Here is a 14,395-nt window from a genome sequence, read left to right as displayed (position 1 = left end):
GGCTGCAGAAGGTTTCAACGAGAACTGTTTGGTCTGATCAATTAATGCGGTTGAAGCAGAAATGATGTTGTTGGTTTTGGAGACGAGGCTGTTGGTGGGGTCTCTTTTTATTTTTGTATAGCTGCCATCGGTGAGTAGTTCTTGAATTTTGTTGTTGTATTCTATTTTGTCCATGATGACAGTGGCATTGCCTTTGTCGGCTGAGAGGATGACAATGTCATCCCTCTTTTTTAATTGAGCTAATTCAAAACGCTCATCTTTGCTGATGTTGCTAGCTGGCATCTTAGCGTTTTTGAGGGTTACAGAGATTTCCGATCTTGCTACGTCTGCAGCGATGTGACTCAAGCCCTTGAGAGCTACATCTACTCGAGCAATTATATCATTAACTGGTATGTGTCTAGGTGTGACTGCAAAGTTTAGTCCTTTAGCTAAAACGGATTTCAAACCTTCAGAAATAGGACTGTTACTGCGATTAATTACGACTTTGTTAACATCTAGCTTTTCAATGTGTGGGTCCGGTTTCTTGTTTGAGAGGCGGTTGAATTTGGAAATCAAGTTGTCCTTACATTTAGTCGACATAGCGGCAGCTGAAGAGGCAGTCATTTTTTCCACATGTTCCCAATCCGATGTGGACATTGTTGCACTCAAGGATAAGTGTGATTTGTAGAGTGTCTTGTCTAACTGATCTAGTTCGGTGCGCGTAAGTCTGATTTTCTCTGAGATAAGAGCTAAGCTAGTTCTAGACAGAATTCGTTTCGCATTAGAAGAAGTTACAGCAGCAGATGTTAGTGTAAATGCGTTCGGTATTACCTTAGAGTCGCGGCATCTCTTCAGAAAGGTGAGAGACTCGATTAGCTGAGCCTTCTTGTCCCGGAGCTTGTTGAAGGATCTCAAAGTTATGTGGAAACCCTCCCCGTAGAGGCGGTTAAATTTCGATTTAAAGCTTTCGTGACTGCAGGGATTCATCTTCTTGGTTCTTTCGGTAAAGTCACGTAGAAGGGAAGTAATAAAATAATAAAAATAATAAAACAATTCTCACGACGTTTCGGCCACAACGCAAGCAGCCATCCTCAGGCGAAGAATGAAACACCCCAAGCTTGGAGCGTATATTTAAGCGGGGTTAGAGGGGGGGGAGGTGGGAAGAAGAATCTAAATAAAATGTTCGCAAAAAGATGGAATCGGGTTTTTTATTATCAAATATTTACAAACATTCTTCGTGGAATAAAAAATAAATAAAGGATTCATTAGCAGTGGGGAGGTCATCATTCAGCAGTGGAATGGACATGGCTGATGATTATTAGTGGTGTGCAGACACAACTATGCAAACGCCACCACAATCTTCATTAACGTTACTTCATAACATAATTTGTTTTAATAGGCTGACGTTTATATCTTAATTTTCATGTGACAATGCAATATGAGTTTCCTTTTGTATTTGGCATTATTGTTTTTGAACTTTACTATACTATCAGTATCAATAAATATTACTGAGCGGTGCTTACAATGTCTTAAACTGTAGTTGACTCAAAATAAACCTGTTACAAGCTTTTTACACTAATGAGTGGGAGATGGTAGTCTTCACGTGGCCCACCTGTTATGTGTTTTCGTGTTCCCTTCAACACAACTTTATATATCATCATCTAGGTGAATTAGATAGCGTAAATTTGAATCCAGATATGATCAGTTGAGATGAATGCCAAAAAAGGCCATAAACTGATTGGTCGTGGTCTTCGAGTTTATCAAAAAGATATTGAAGGACTCAAGACTTAAATGTCACTTTTCTGGCCAGAAACCTAAAGGACTAGAGGTCGGTATCCCTCGATTTACAAAAGGGATGTGTTAAAAAAAAACACGTAAAACAAAATGTAGTAAATCGATATGGCTTTTCACATTAATTGAATACTACTAACCTAAAAATATATACCTATATGACTTTGCATAGTACAAACATAATAAAATGAACGTAAATATTAAAACGATTGAATAATCTGAAAGAAAAACAACATTTTCAGGGAACTTGTAAAAAAATACACATGTTTGAAAACAGTGTCACGGTATTGTGGGGATACCGTTGTTATATATATAGGCCTTTGTCCAAAAATTTATATTAAGAATAATTCTGCCATTTTTTTTTATAATTGACCGGGGCGAGCATGGGATATGAAAGGATGAAACACACCCCACCCCTCACACCCAGCTGCCCTACCGCATTAAAAGCAACTCGAGGTAAAAAGCCATAAAACCATTAAATAACAAACTCCGGGGCAAAGAGGGGTTAGCGACTATCTGGGAAATCTCCAGGTTGTCAGATGACCATATGACACGACCTTTCCAAACGTTTTGGACAGTTCACAAACAAATCTCCAGAGCCATAAAACACAGGCACATAGCAGGGACAAACGGACATTATAACTGATATACTTTTTTAATACGGTAAAAGTTTGAAGCTCGGCTATAAGAATAAGTCGACATTTTAGACTGCAGTATTACTTATTTTATTTTGTATTGTATCTTTCTATCTATGTGACTTTACCAAGAGAACCAAGGAATATGAATTCCGGCAATCAAGAAAGCTTAAGTGGAAACTTAGTTACATCTCCAATCTCAGGATATCAAAATATAACTCGAAAATAAAGAGCACGGATCCCTGGATACAGACAGGGAGCAAAAGTTAATAAAATCCTTGAAATACCGGAGGTAACATCTAATGACATTACAAATCTTGGTTAAACATATACCAAATAATAATCACAAGAGATTAGACCGGGGGTAACTCAGAAGAGATACAAGAAAAATAGGTCAAACACACAAGACCAGATAATATGTATTCCATGGAATCAGAGCCTCCCCGGCCGCCTTTGTCTTCCAACAATTTGACAACACATGGCAGCCATAAAATACGATTGACGGGTGCCTCCCCTCTCTTTTAGCAGAGACCACGGAGAAGGGGGTGGGGTGCAAACAAAGCATAAACTTTGACGGAAAACAGCCTGTCCGGGGTCACCCAGGGAAGAGGGGGGGGGCAATCAGGCACGGCCGCGGGAGGAGAGCAATGACAGAGGGCATCTGTTTTTTTTTCCTCGCAAGAGACGCGCAGAGAGGGGAGAGAATTGCAGATAAAAACAGAGACACGACCCATACATTGCTACTACGACAAGTGACAGAGAGTACTGCGATGGTCAGACTCCGTGGCATGGCCTCGAGATCAACAATGGGTGTGGTTAAATTTCGATTTAAAGCTTTCGTGACTGCAGGGATTCATCTTCTTGGTTCTTTCGGTAAAGTCACGTAGAAGGGAAGTAATAAAATAATAAAAATAATAAATAATAAAATAAATATCACGACGTTTCGGCCACAACGCAAGCAACCGTCCTCAGGTGAAGACCAGGTCTGTCGGGGAGACAGCGTCATTCATTCAGACGCGTCATTCATTCAGACGCTGTCTCCCCGACAGACCTGGTCTTCACCTGAGGACGGCTGCTTGCGTTGTGGCCGAAACGTCGTGAGAATTATTTTATTATGTTTTATTATTTTATTATTTTATTACTTCCCTTCTACGTGACTTTACCGAAAGAACCAAGAAAATGGGTGTGGTGTCTCGCAGAGAAGAGGCGCGAGGTGATGCTAGGTGCTGAGTTCGGCATGGACCGACAGAGTATCGCTGAAAGTTTTATTCTACATTTACCCTGATGTTTTGAGTCGCTTGCAAAGTCAAGAATTGTGATAAGTTGTATTGTACTAAGCTTTCACAGTTGTGCAAGAGGTGTGCGAATACAATCTATAAGTTTTGAGAGTGAGTGACCAAGCCAGCAACAAGCAGCGCACAGCAAGATCCCTCTTGGAGGAAGGACGGAGAGCACGGAAGTTGAGCAAAGGAAAGGCGAAGCCCTGAAGGAAGGGTGGGAGAGGCATTACGGAATGCCAGTGTGAAGCTGGCAGCTGCCCGCCAAAGGAGAGAGAACGGAGCAGTGGAAAGAGCCTGAGCCAGCGCAGCCCTGAAGTAAGGGCTGGTGTCCGTGTGAAGCTGGCAGCTGCACGATCAAGGAGAGAGATAGAGTGACTAACAACGACAAGCAATCAACCGGGAGAAAGGGCGGAAAGCGCTAAGCATCGACCAAGCTAGCATCGCAGAGAACCAGCTGCATGAGCAACCGGGCATCGCCAGAGAGCACGGAGCCGGGGAGAGCGCGTAGCAGCGTGCAACCAGCTCCACCGAGCAAGGGTGTCTGCAGCTGCCAGCGGACGAGCGGCAACAGCGATCGAGCATCTTCAAGGACAAGCATCGTGCCGACGCAGCTCATCCAGTAGTGGAAGGAGCCTGCAGCTGCAGCGGACAAGCAGCTGCAGCTGATGCCCCGAGCGAGAAAGAGCAACGAAGCCGTTTGTATGACATGCCCACCCTCACACTCACCGCTCCGCAGGGAACAAACTAAATTTTGGTACAAGGAATGCCCAACCTCGGCGTCTGCTTTACGCAAAGAATTGAACAAGAAGACAAACTACCAACACACATATCGGGACTAATAATAAGAAGACCAATGATAAGACTATGCTATCAGTGGCATCAATAGCTACCACACAAACCCCATGGTGCTACTCAGAAAATGACAACACTGGAGAGAAACACGTGGAATGGTTGTCAGCACAGGATACATTTCTTATACGACCACACAAATCCGGGGCACATTTCATTCAGCTGATAGAAAGCGGACCATGACCCAGAACTTACGCTTCATCTCAAAGGACAAGAATGGACAGCCACTAATTGCGTCATGAACAATTATTGGTAAATTTGCAGACCCAACACAGACTGGCAGTCACATACACTGGGCTACCGATACCGGTCATAACCTCAAAACTACATCCTCGTTGTAAAGTTCATAAGGCCAACTGGCCCAGCTATGAAAAATTAACCAAAGCGCAACTGAATAACCTGGAGCCAAAGCCTGTAATCTTCAATAAATTCATAAAAATTCTGACATTTACCACAAGAAATTACATTCTGGGGAATCGGAAAAGATACATGCCATGTTGGTAATCAAAAATGGAACATCTCTTCAAAGAGTTCATCAGACAAGGTGAAAAAGATAAGGGCAACGCACTGCTAGTGTTCCTGAACTCTGCTGAAGAGAACGGTGGAAATACCTCTTTGCAGATTTGGACTTTACTCACTCAAGCCATGAAGCCTGGTAACTCCTCTGGAACCTAGGTGACTCAACCAACAGAGCACAGACTACCAAACCCTAAAGCAAATACTATGGCTTCCTACACACTATCCTGCTCAAAGACACCAATGGACAATCGCATCAAACAGGGTGACCGGAAACAACTCGCCATCACTTTGAGTCAACTACCGGAAGCAATAATCTAGTGAGAGTACACTCACTGAAGTGGAAGGGGCCCTCAGGGCCATAAAGTCTTAACAAGGCACAGGGATATGATAGCCTTTGTCCTGAGTTCCTAAAGAACATGGGAATATATGGACCATAAACAAGACAGGTACTGTAATATCTTGACTTCAAGCTTTCGTGACTGCAGGAATTTATATAATTTGGGTCCTTCGGTAAAGTAACGTAGATAGGTTCAAATTAAAAAAAATAAATTAACAAAAACCACGACATTTAGATCACAACACAAGCGATTGTCATCAGGAAGAAAAAAAACAGGTAATATCCGAAAATAATGGAATCATTCCAGTTGTCGCCATAAACCTGCAAGACTCGCTCTCCAGCTCTAGGCCAATATCTATCATGTCCTCCACTTCCAAGCTCATGGAACGTGCATGCTTGCCTGATTTTCCCCCATTATTGACCCCTAACTGCCCAAAGAAAAATCCGGATTTCGAAGTGGCCGTAGCTGTTGTGAACAGAAGGTAGCATTCAGTTTCAACAGAAAACCGTTAAAGCAATGATTGACCTCTGCAACCTATGATACCATTGGCGGCCAAAATCGAATGCCGTTCAACTGTATACCTAATTGGTCGGCAAATGTACTTTGAGGATACGCCTCACTGGTGAACACAGCCACGAGAGTTATGAACAATGGCCTTCCTCAAGCTTGGTGCTAGCACCACCACTATGTAACACATATGTAACCTGACATGTACAGCTTCTTGCAAGTTTATATATATATGTATGGCATATTCTTGGTTCTTTCGGTAAAGTCACGTTGAAGGGAAATAATAAAATAATAAAAATAAAACTATAAAATTCTCACGACGTTTTATTTTCATGATTTATCATTTCCCTTCTACGTGACTTGACCGAAAGAACCAAGAATATGAATTCCTGCAGTCACGAAAGCTTTAAATCGAAATTTATACACATGACATTAACTTTAAACTAATTTTTTTTTTATTTAACCTTGCCACACAGGTCACAACTTTCGATACCATTGTCAATACTCTAACAGCTGATATAATTTACTGGAGGCATATTTCCATAGTCGGAGACTGACCAAATCCTTACAAAACCACCAAAAGCGGACTCCACCTGAATAATTGTTTAGCAGATGTGACCCTTGATGCATCCTTTTGTGGTAACCCAGTATACTATGATCCCACTCCAAGATATCTAGGGGTTATCATGGATAGACGCCTGACCTTTGAGCCCCATACAGTATAAAACAGATCTGTGAAAAGACAAATTCAAACATTGTCTTGCTACAGAAACTTTCAGGAATGACCTCGGGCACCAGAAAATAGCTGTGAACTGCCGCCCTGTCACTGATCTACTCAGTTGCAGAGCATTGCACTCCAGCCTCTTCCGGGAGCTCATACACAAAACTGCTAGATGTACAATTATCTACCACAATGGGTATCATCACTGGAATTCTGAAACCAACACTAATCTCCTGGATTGTTCTTCTGGTAAACATTCTGCCACCAAATATCCACAGAGACATGCACACTACAATACATGGGTATTTATATGTTTTCTTTCAAACAACAACCGACCTATTAATCAAGACCTCAACAATATACCTAGCTGCCGACTCAGGCTCCGATCCCGCTTCTGGGCTCGTGCTGTCACCATCCTAGAATCTCATCCAGATTCGTAAGAACGCTGGCAAAGAGTGGAACGATGCGGACATCCAGAATAAACACCTTATTTGAGTTTAACAGGTAGGCTTTCGCGACCAATATCATCTATAATAGAGATTTTTGGGTTAGATTGCGTAAATATATAAACGTAAACAGAACATGCCAATTCGTCACTAGTATAGCACACCGGTGTGTTAGAGAGCCAAGCCACAACATTTACAATCTGAATACCTAGGGATGCTCAACCCACAGCAAACATGTTGACACTGCCCTAAATGACACGTTCAAAATTGTAACAGGGTGCCTGGGAGCTACCTGTCCCTTACCTATATGCACTATCTGGCATAGCGCCCCCCTAACATCAGGAGGTGAGTAGCGGGTGACCACGACCGGCAAGTCAGAGTGACACGTCCGTTATCCACTACATGGTCATCAGCCAGCACACTGTCTGCCATCGAGAAACAGCTTCTTGTGCTCCACTGTGCCACTGACCACATCACCGGAATCTGCTAGAACTTCCCTCTGGCAAAAAGAATGGGAAAAATCAAGTGACAAAACTGCTGAATGGAGCCAGTGAGGAATCATCCCCAGTGAGGAGCTCGCACATGGTTCCAATTCCAAATAGCTCACATGGCGGAGCCTAAACAGACTGAGAGTGGGTTTCGGCAGATGCAACTCTCGCATGAAATCATGGCGCTTTTGAATATGCGAACAATGTTTATTTATCAGGAGAAGCAAACCATAGATCTACTCATGAGATGCCCTGCAGCACCATGTCACAGCAACCATAGTAACAATGTATCTTATCATCTGTAAATATACTGGTTTATTTTTAACACCAATGTAAAGACACAGGACTGGGAGAAGAACACATCCTCAAAGTGACTGAGTGTGAAAATAATCACATTGATCTCCAGTTGTGATCTTGGGAGCACTAAATTGACAGAAAATTAGAAGAATAGCATGAAACAAAATGGAAAAAGAAAATTAAGAAAAAGTATGGCGGGAGGAGATGCTTTAATGGAGGCAGAGGTCAGGTCAGAAACGAATGAACACAACTCTCCCTGTGTTCTTTTAGTGATTCATGCTACAGGTCCTTATTAATATCCATTAGCGTTCATCGAAGATGTGTTGTTCTTAAACTTGAGCAAAATTAGGTCAACTCGGGCTGACTGAGTCGATTCGAGTTAGCTGTCCCATCAAAATAACATGTGTTGTCTCAAGGTCAAAAAGAACGTAAATAATGCAAATCAATATTCAGCTGTGAGTATAAACTGGCTGACAAATTTGTATAATCTTAATTTGAAGCTTTCATGACTGCAGTAATCCATACTCTTTGGTACTTTCGGTAAAGTCACGTAGTTAGAAATAAAATAAAACAAATCACGACGTTTCGATCGAAACGTCGTGATTTGTGGACCAAATTTGTATAATGCGTCAATTAATTGTTCCGTGTTGTTTATAATTGGAGAGAGCTGTAAAGAGCCAATTGTAACCCACTGCACACTTGTGGACATGTTCACAATAGTATTTGCATTTTTGTTCATTAGTTGATAAGTTAAGCAACATTAATGATTGTACTTGTTTCTATGTTCGAATGCCTATGCTCCACACCTTCACCAATCCGCAGGAATTGGAGTGGTGAAGTTTGAAAAAAGAAGCCCAAGAATTGATCTCATACCTGCCAAGGCCAGCTGTGAGGAGTGGCCTCACTACCACCTGCAATGCGATTATTTTGAGCAATCGCAGATAAACCACACGTCTGAGCCGAGACGAATGCTGTGGAAAGAAAAGCATACGAATAATATAAACACTCCTGGTGAAATAATTTAGCAGTTGCATAGGAAAAAAACCTAGAATCCGAACTAATCTTACTGTAAGTAACACATGTGAATACCTTGATTCAGCAGGAAAGTGAAGATCAGAAGAATGACCATGATTTCTTGATTGAGGTTTGCAACACACTCAAATAACCGACGCGCAGCCTATATATACATGGACATACAAGGAAGTGAAATGTATTCATGCGAAACATTTTGCATAGATAAATGTTCTGCGGGCATGGCGTCACGGGTCTACGAGTCGTAGGTAGTACAATTCCATCACTGCTCTAAAATTATTGCGTGTTTTTTGGAGTTGTGACAGAAATATACAAACAATTCACGAGCGCATTGTGTTATGAAAAGTGAATTTCAATTGATTGCCATTGTTTTTAAAATCTTTATTCAAATACCACATTATGTCCATACACTGCATTTATAAGCTAGTTTAGGTAAATGCACGAGTTAGTCTGTTAATTATTTCATTTAGTAAAACTAGTAGGTTTATCTTCTATATATAAAAGGGAAATTTGTGAATGTGTATGTTCGAAATGTTTAGCATACTTCCCGACATGCAAAAAACTTGAAATTTGGCATGTGGGTATTTTCCAGACTGTACACCATGGAAAATTTATAAAAATACACTTTTGTATTTTTTTGGGGGGGGCGCAATAATGCATATATTTTGCACGGCAAGTGAGCGGTGACGTCACATCTGTGATGTCACCCACACACCATGCACACGTGCTGCTGTCGGCCTTTTCCGGCTCAGTGCCGGTGTGGGTTGGTGGTGGATTGGTGGTGGCTGGAATTTGCTGCCACTGACGGGGGCCTCAACGTTACGAGGCGAGCCAATGGCGAGAGGTCGCTCGATGTGTGAGCGCGTTGCCTTGTGTGGGTGGTTGAGCGGCTAGATGCAAAGCTTTCAAATCGAGACGAGATGCAAGCTGACGATGGCGTTGTTACCCCCCTCACCCACCAACCACCACCAAGGCACCGAAGCCACTGTTTGGCTTCGTCGTGACACGAACGATTGGGTACCAATCCCAATCCACGGTCATCATTAACTCCTCCGTTGAGAATAATTACACGTGTGATTCCTTGCGTTCACGTACCGTGTCCAACCCATTGCCGTTTAACTCCGTATTATTGTGCAGGGAAATTGAGTTTTCAGGTTCGTGCGGCGTGCAGCCGTTTCAATACGGCCAACAACAACAAATATTTTCAACTGCATTGATAATTATACGTGCGATTCATTACATTAACATGCCGTATTCTTGTACAGGGAAATTGAGTTTTCATGTCCATACGGCGTGCAGCCGTTTCAATACGGCCAACAACAACAAATATTTTCAACTGCATTGATAATTATACGTGCGATTCATTACATTAACATGCCGTATTCTTGTACAGGGAAATTGAGTTTTCATGTCCATACGGCGTGCAGCCGTTTCAATACGGCCAACAACAACAAATATTTTCAACTGCATTGATAATTATACGTGCGATTCATTACATTAACATGCCGTATTCTTGTACAGGGAAATTGAGTTTTCATGTCCATACGGCGTGCAGCCGTTTCAATACGGCCAACAACAACAAATATTTTCAACTGCATTGATAATTATACGTGCGATTCATTACATTAACATGCCGTTTTCTTGTACAGGGAAATTGAGTTTTCATGTCCATACGGCGTACAGCCGTTTCAATACGGGCAACAGCAAAAAAAAGGACTTTGGCGGATGGAGGTTGAGATTCATAAGGGGCACGGAGTGACCAATAAGGTCGGATTTGGTCTGTAATAAGGTAGGAGGCACTGACAAGGGGTTGACGGGTGTGTATTATGCCCATGTCGACTACGCTGTCAACAATGTGGCGCTTCATCGCGGACGGTGCTTGCTGGGCGCGGTAGTGTAGAGTCGACGGCGGTGTTCCTCATTTTCGAATTGCCCGATAAGACATCATCGGCGTTGAGGACCGCCACACATTTTAAACCAATTCGGGGGGGGGGGGTGCGGTGAAAGCACGATGATGGGGGTGGGAGTGTTTTGACATTTATATATGATGGTCGGGGGTCCACATTAAAGGCCGCCACAGGTTCCGCCAATGGCATGCGGCCCTTGCAATGAAGGGCAATGTTGTAGGAGTGCAGGCGGTGCAACTGCCACAGGTCACCACCACGCAGACGGGCCGGGCTACAAAGTTAGGGTTGGGGGGTTGAAGAGGAGAATTGGACAAGGGGAGATTTTGCTGCAGATATATCCGTTGTTATACTTTACTTCGTTGCAACCCCGCAAACTTTTCTTTTAAACGTGTTTGTCTATTCATGATTCATGCTTACCTTTCCTATACTTGGCACTCCTATCGTTCTTTTTCTCTGCATTTTTTGTTGCAATTTTGTGACCCGGCCCTACTGGACATCTGTGAAAAAGAGTTTCGTAGGTCATCGGATTTCTCCGGGATAAATATAGATTCTGACGTGTTACTTGTAAAGTATAAAAATACCCATGGGATACAATCTTAATTTTAGAACCAAATAACCATGGGATACAATTCACGGAATACAATTACGACATATATAGCAGTGTGCACCTATTTTATCTGTAAAATTTTGTTTTTTTTCCTGTTGCCATCATGCTGCTGACAACCACGTCTAGCCTACTTAATTTCGCCCCTCCTGATTTTGTTAGTTGTACTTTAATTATAAACTAATCTGTGGTTAACAACAATACCACAAAATTCGTGTTCTATCCACACCAAATGCTTCGTTTTCACACATTAGACGTAGCGTGCACAATTCTGTTACGGTTCGTTCACCATAAATGTGGTTACATACTTTCAGAGCATTTAAAACGAGAATATACACTTGCTCGCTTTATATTGGCTTTATCAGTACAGTATACTCTGGAAAAAAAACAAGTAGATTAATTAATAAAAAAAAATCCGCTTCTTCTGATGCAGCACAAAAGTAGGGATCGTTGTATTGCGGGCTACTGCTGATTGCTCGGCTTGGAACTTCTGAAAAAACGATAATACGAGGGTTTTTTAATCCGGTTTTTGTTGTTGCATTGCCGGTACAATAACCGAATTAAAAAACGGGTAAGACACGTATTGTCATTTTCTATCAATGTTCACAAATCCAACCCTTTTTTAACTTCTTTATTATTCTTCATAATAATACTTTGTTGCATAAACAGCTCTTCTATTAATTATTCTATTAATTTGTAGGAATTCTATAAAGTTGACAATATTGCACAATCCAATTCCAGCCACGCACGGGAAAGTAACATCTCATGCACCACACTGCTTGTATTATGGTTCTCTGGTGCTGATGGTGTGCAATATATGTGATTGAATTTAATTCTGCTTACATTGTATTTGTTGTACAAAAGGGGTGAATGTCCATCTATTTGGAATCACAATTTTAATTTATGAAATAACATTTTAATCATGCAACCACGAGTATAACATATAAAGGTTTCTAGAAAGAACTACTGTATTTTCCCGCATATAGCCCGCATATGCATATAACCCGCAGATGCATATACCCCGCAAAAATAGCGTTTTGTGTAAAACAAATTTCAGATAGCGCGCACCTCCATATACCCCGCATGCATTCACGTAGGTATAAAAAATAAAATAAATACATTTAATCACGACGTTTCAGGCACAACACAAGCGTCCGTCATCAGGTGGGACAACCACAGCAAGAAACAATTGCTCGGGTCCGGGATGAAGACAAGCCTCAAATCATCGTGGCCAAGCAATAGCGCTCCTGGCTTGGCCATGCCAGTTATCCGAGTGTCGAGTGTTAGCGAGGATAGGTCGGTGGTCACCACCCTATGTGTAGTGTAATTACAGTTGTGTTATTAAATAGTGTTGCCTCCCTACGAGAGTGTGCGCACCTCTATCGAACCATTACATATCCATTTTATCAGCGTTTTCTCAATATACATGATGATGCAGACGTGAAATGATTGCAGCAACAACATTAAGAACGATTCAATTAAATACGAAATACATTTTATAACAAAATCTTAACTTTTCATGAATTAAATGCTACTATGCATTTTCCATTTTATGATTTTCATTATATATATTGACAGGATACAGGATAATTTCAACAATATTTTGTATAAATTGAAGTTTATTGTAATATGGTTTTGGGCCAATATGCACCTTCAGCTCTGAGTGAAAAAACAACACATGTTGTAACGGGGCTGTCTTCTGCAGCATTCTGAAAATATGGTATGAACATTTTTACTTTTTTTACATTGTTTAATAAGTACCATTTTGATACATAACCGTATAATAAAATGTGAGCAAGTTCATAGAATTTCAAGTACTCTTTATATTACTTATTATTTCATGCTTTGATGTTTCTAATACGTTTCTCGTGTTTTTTACATTTTAATTTTATATGCTCATTTGTTCATGACTAAAATAACCTACCAAAGCATTATTTTATTGGTAGTCAATATTGAATTATGCTGTGAATCGCACAAATGAGAATTCAATGTTATCTGTTGAAAATTATATGACGTTATATCGTAGGTATGTTAGAACTCCATGTAGGAGTTGTGCAAAGTCATCATGCTGTATGACATGCTGATGGTTATCTATGAGCATGCTGGTGATGCAACAAGTAGATGACCTACTTTGAAGTTATATCCTTTGGCCAGAAAAGTCTCGCTCTCACTTGGGATTTGGGCCACTTTCAAACTAACAAGTGTTTTGCATGACAGTAAATGAGAATACCTGGGGGGCTAAAATCGTGCCGAAGAGAGTATGACAATGCATGGTGCTATAAATGCAGCGTTTTTAAATAAATGTGGTAATGTGAGATGGCCACTAATGGTCCATGTCTTGCAATCTATTTCGTGGCACAGATCCAACAGGAGTTTCTTTAGAAAGTCAGAGTGGTGTACAAAAACAACTGCTGCGAAATATGCTCGCATGCATTTCATTTACATCCAATATGCATGCATTTTATTTATATTGATGTCCCTCAAGCCACAGTGGGGTTACAATGTTTAGTTCTGAGAAGCTTGAGAGAACCCATATTTGGTATGCCTTGAATCGTCTCCATGGGCTCCCTTGAAGAATCGACATTTTGCCTTGATGTGTACTTGTTCCCCCAAACTTCAAATGATTCTTAGAAGCCTGTTAAGTCCCCAAGCTATAAACATATTTTTTGCCACAAAGATTGTTTTTCTAAGTGATATCAAATATGTAAAAAATTGAGCAATACAGTATCCTGTTTCCAACTATGTCAATATCTGTTTTGCGGTCCATTGTGGTTCATTGCCGAAAATGTTAACTCATTTTTTCAGCTGTGAGACAACTGTTCATGACAGGGCAGGATATGTAGGGCGATGCCATTGCCTCGTCGTAGCGCATTCACTGCTTTTTGTCGAGATTCATGGTTCGAATCCAGCAGCCGTCCTAATTATTTCTGCGAGTGTAAAAACTATAATGTGTCATATGCTTTCTCGTAGACATTAACGATCTCCTGACATAATTAGAAAGA

The 14,395-nt window shown here is 41.3% G+C and overlaps 1 protein-coding gene across 3 annotated transcripts in view; it reads right to left on the bottom strand.

Moving 5' to 3' along the window:
* LOC144726314 (elastase-1-like) overlaps positions 1–9,027 on the bottom strand; it is a 28,536-nt gene extending 19,509 nt beyond the window's left edge. For all 3 annotated transcript variants that reach the window (XM_078604909.1, XM_078604910.1, XM_078604911.1), the window contains exons 1-2: positions 8,940–9,027; positions 8,724–8,821 (exon numbers count right to left, since the gene is read on the bottom strand). In XM_078604909.1, coding sequence (XP_078461035.1) covers positions 8,724–8,821; positions 8,940–8,979 — 138 coding nt within the window. In that variant the 5' untranslated portion in view covers positions 8,980–9,027. The remainder of the gene's footprint in view (positions 1–8,723; positions 8,822–8,939) is intronic.
* Between the last annotated feature and the right edge of the window lie 5,368 nt (positions 9,028–14,395).

This window comes from Lampetra planeri, chromosome 23 (assembly GCF_965212315.1).
Source record: "Lampetra planeri chromosome 23, kcLamPlan1.2.h2, whole genome shotgun sequence".
Classification (NCBI taxonomy): domain Eukaryota; kingdom Metazoa; phylum Chordata; class Hyperoartia; order Petromyzontiformes; family Petromyzontidae; genus Lampetra; species Lampetra planeri.
This window is presented reverse-complemented; position numbering and strand designations above follow the sequence as displayed.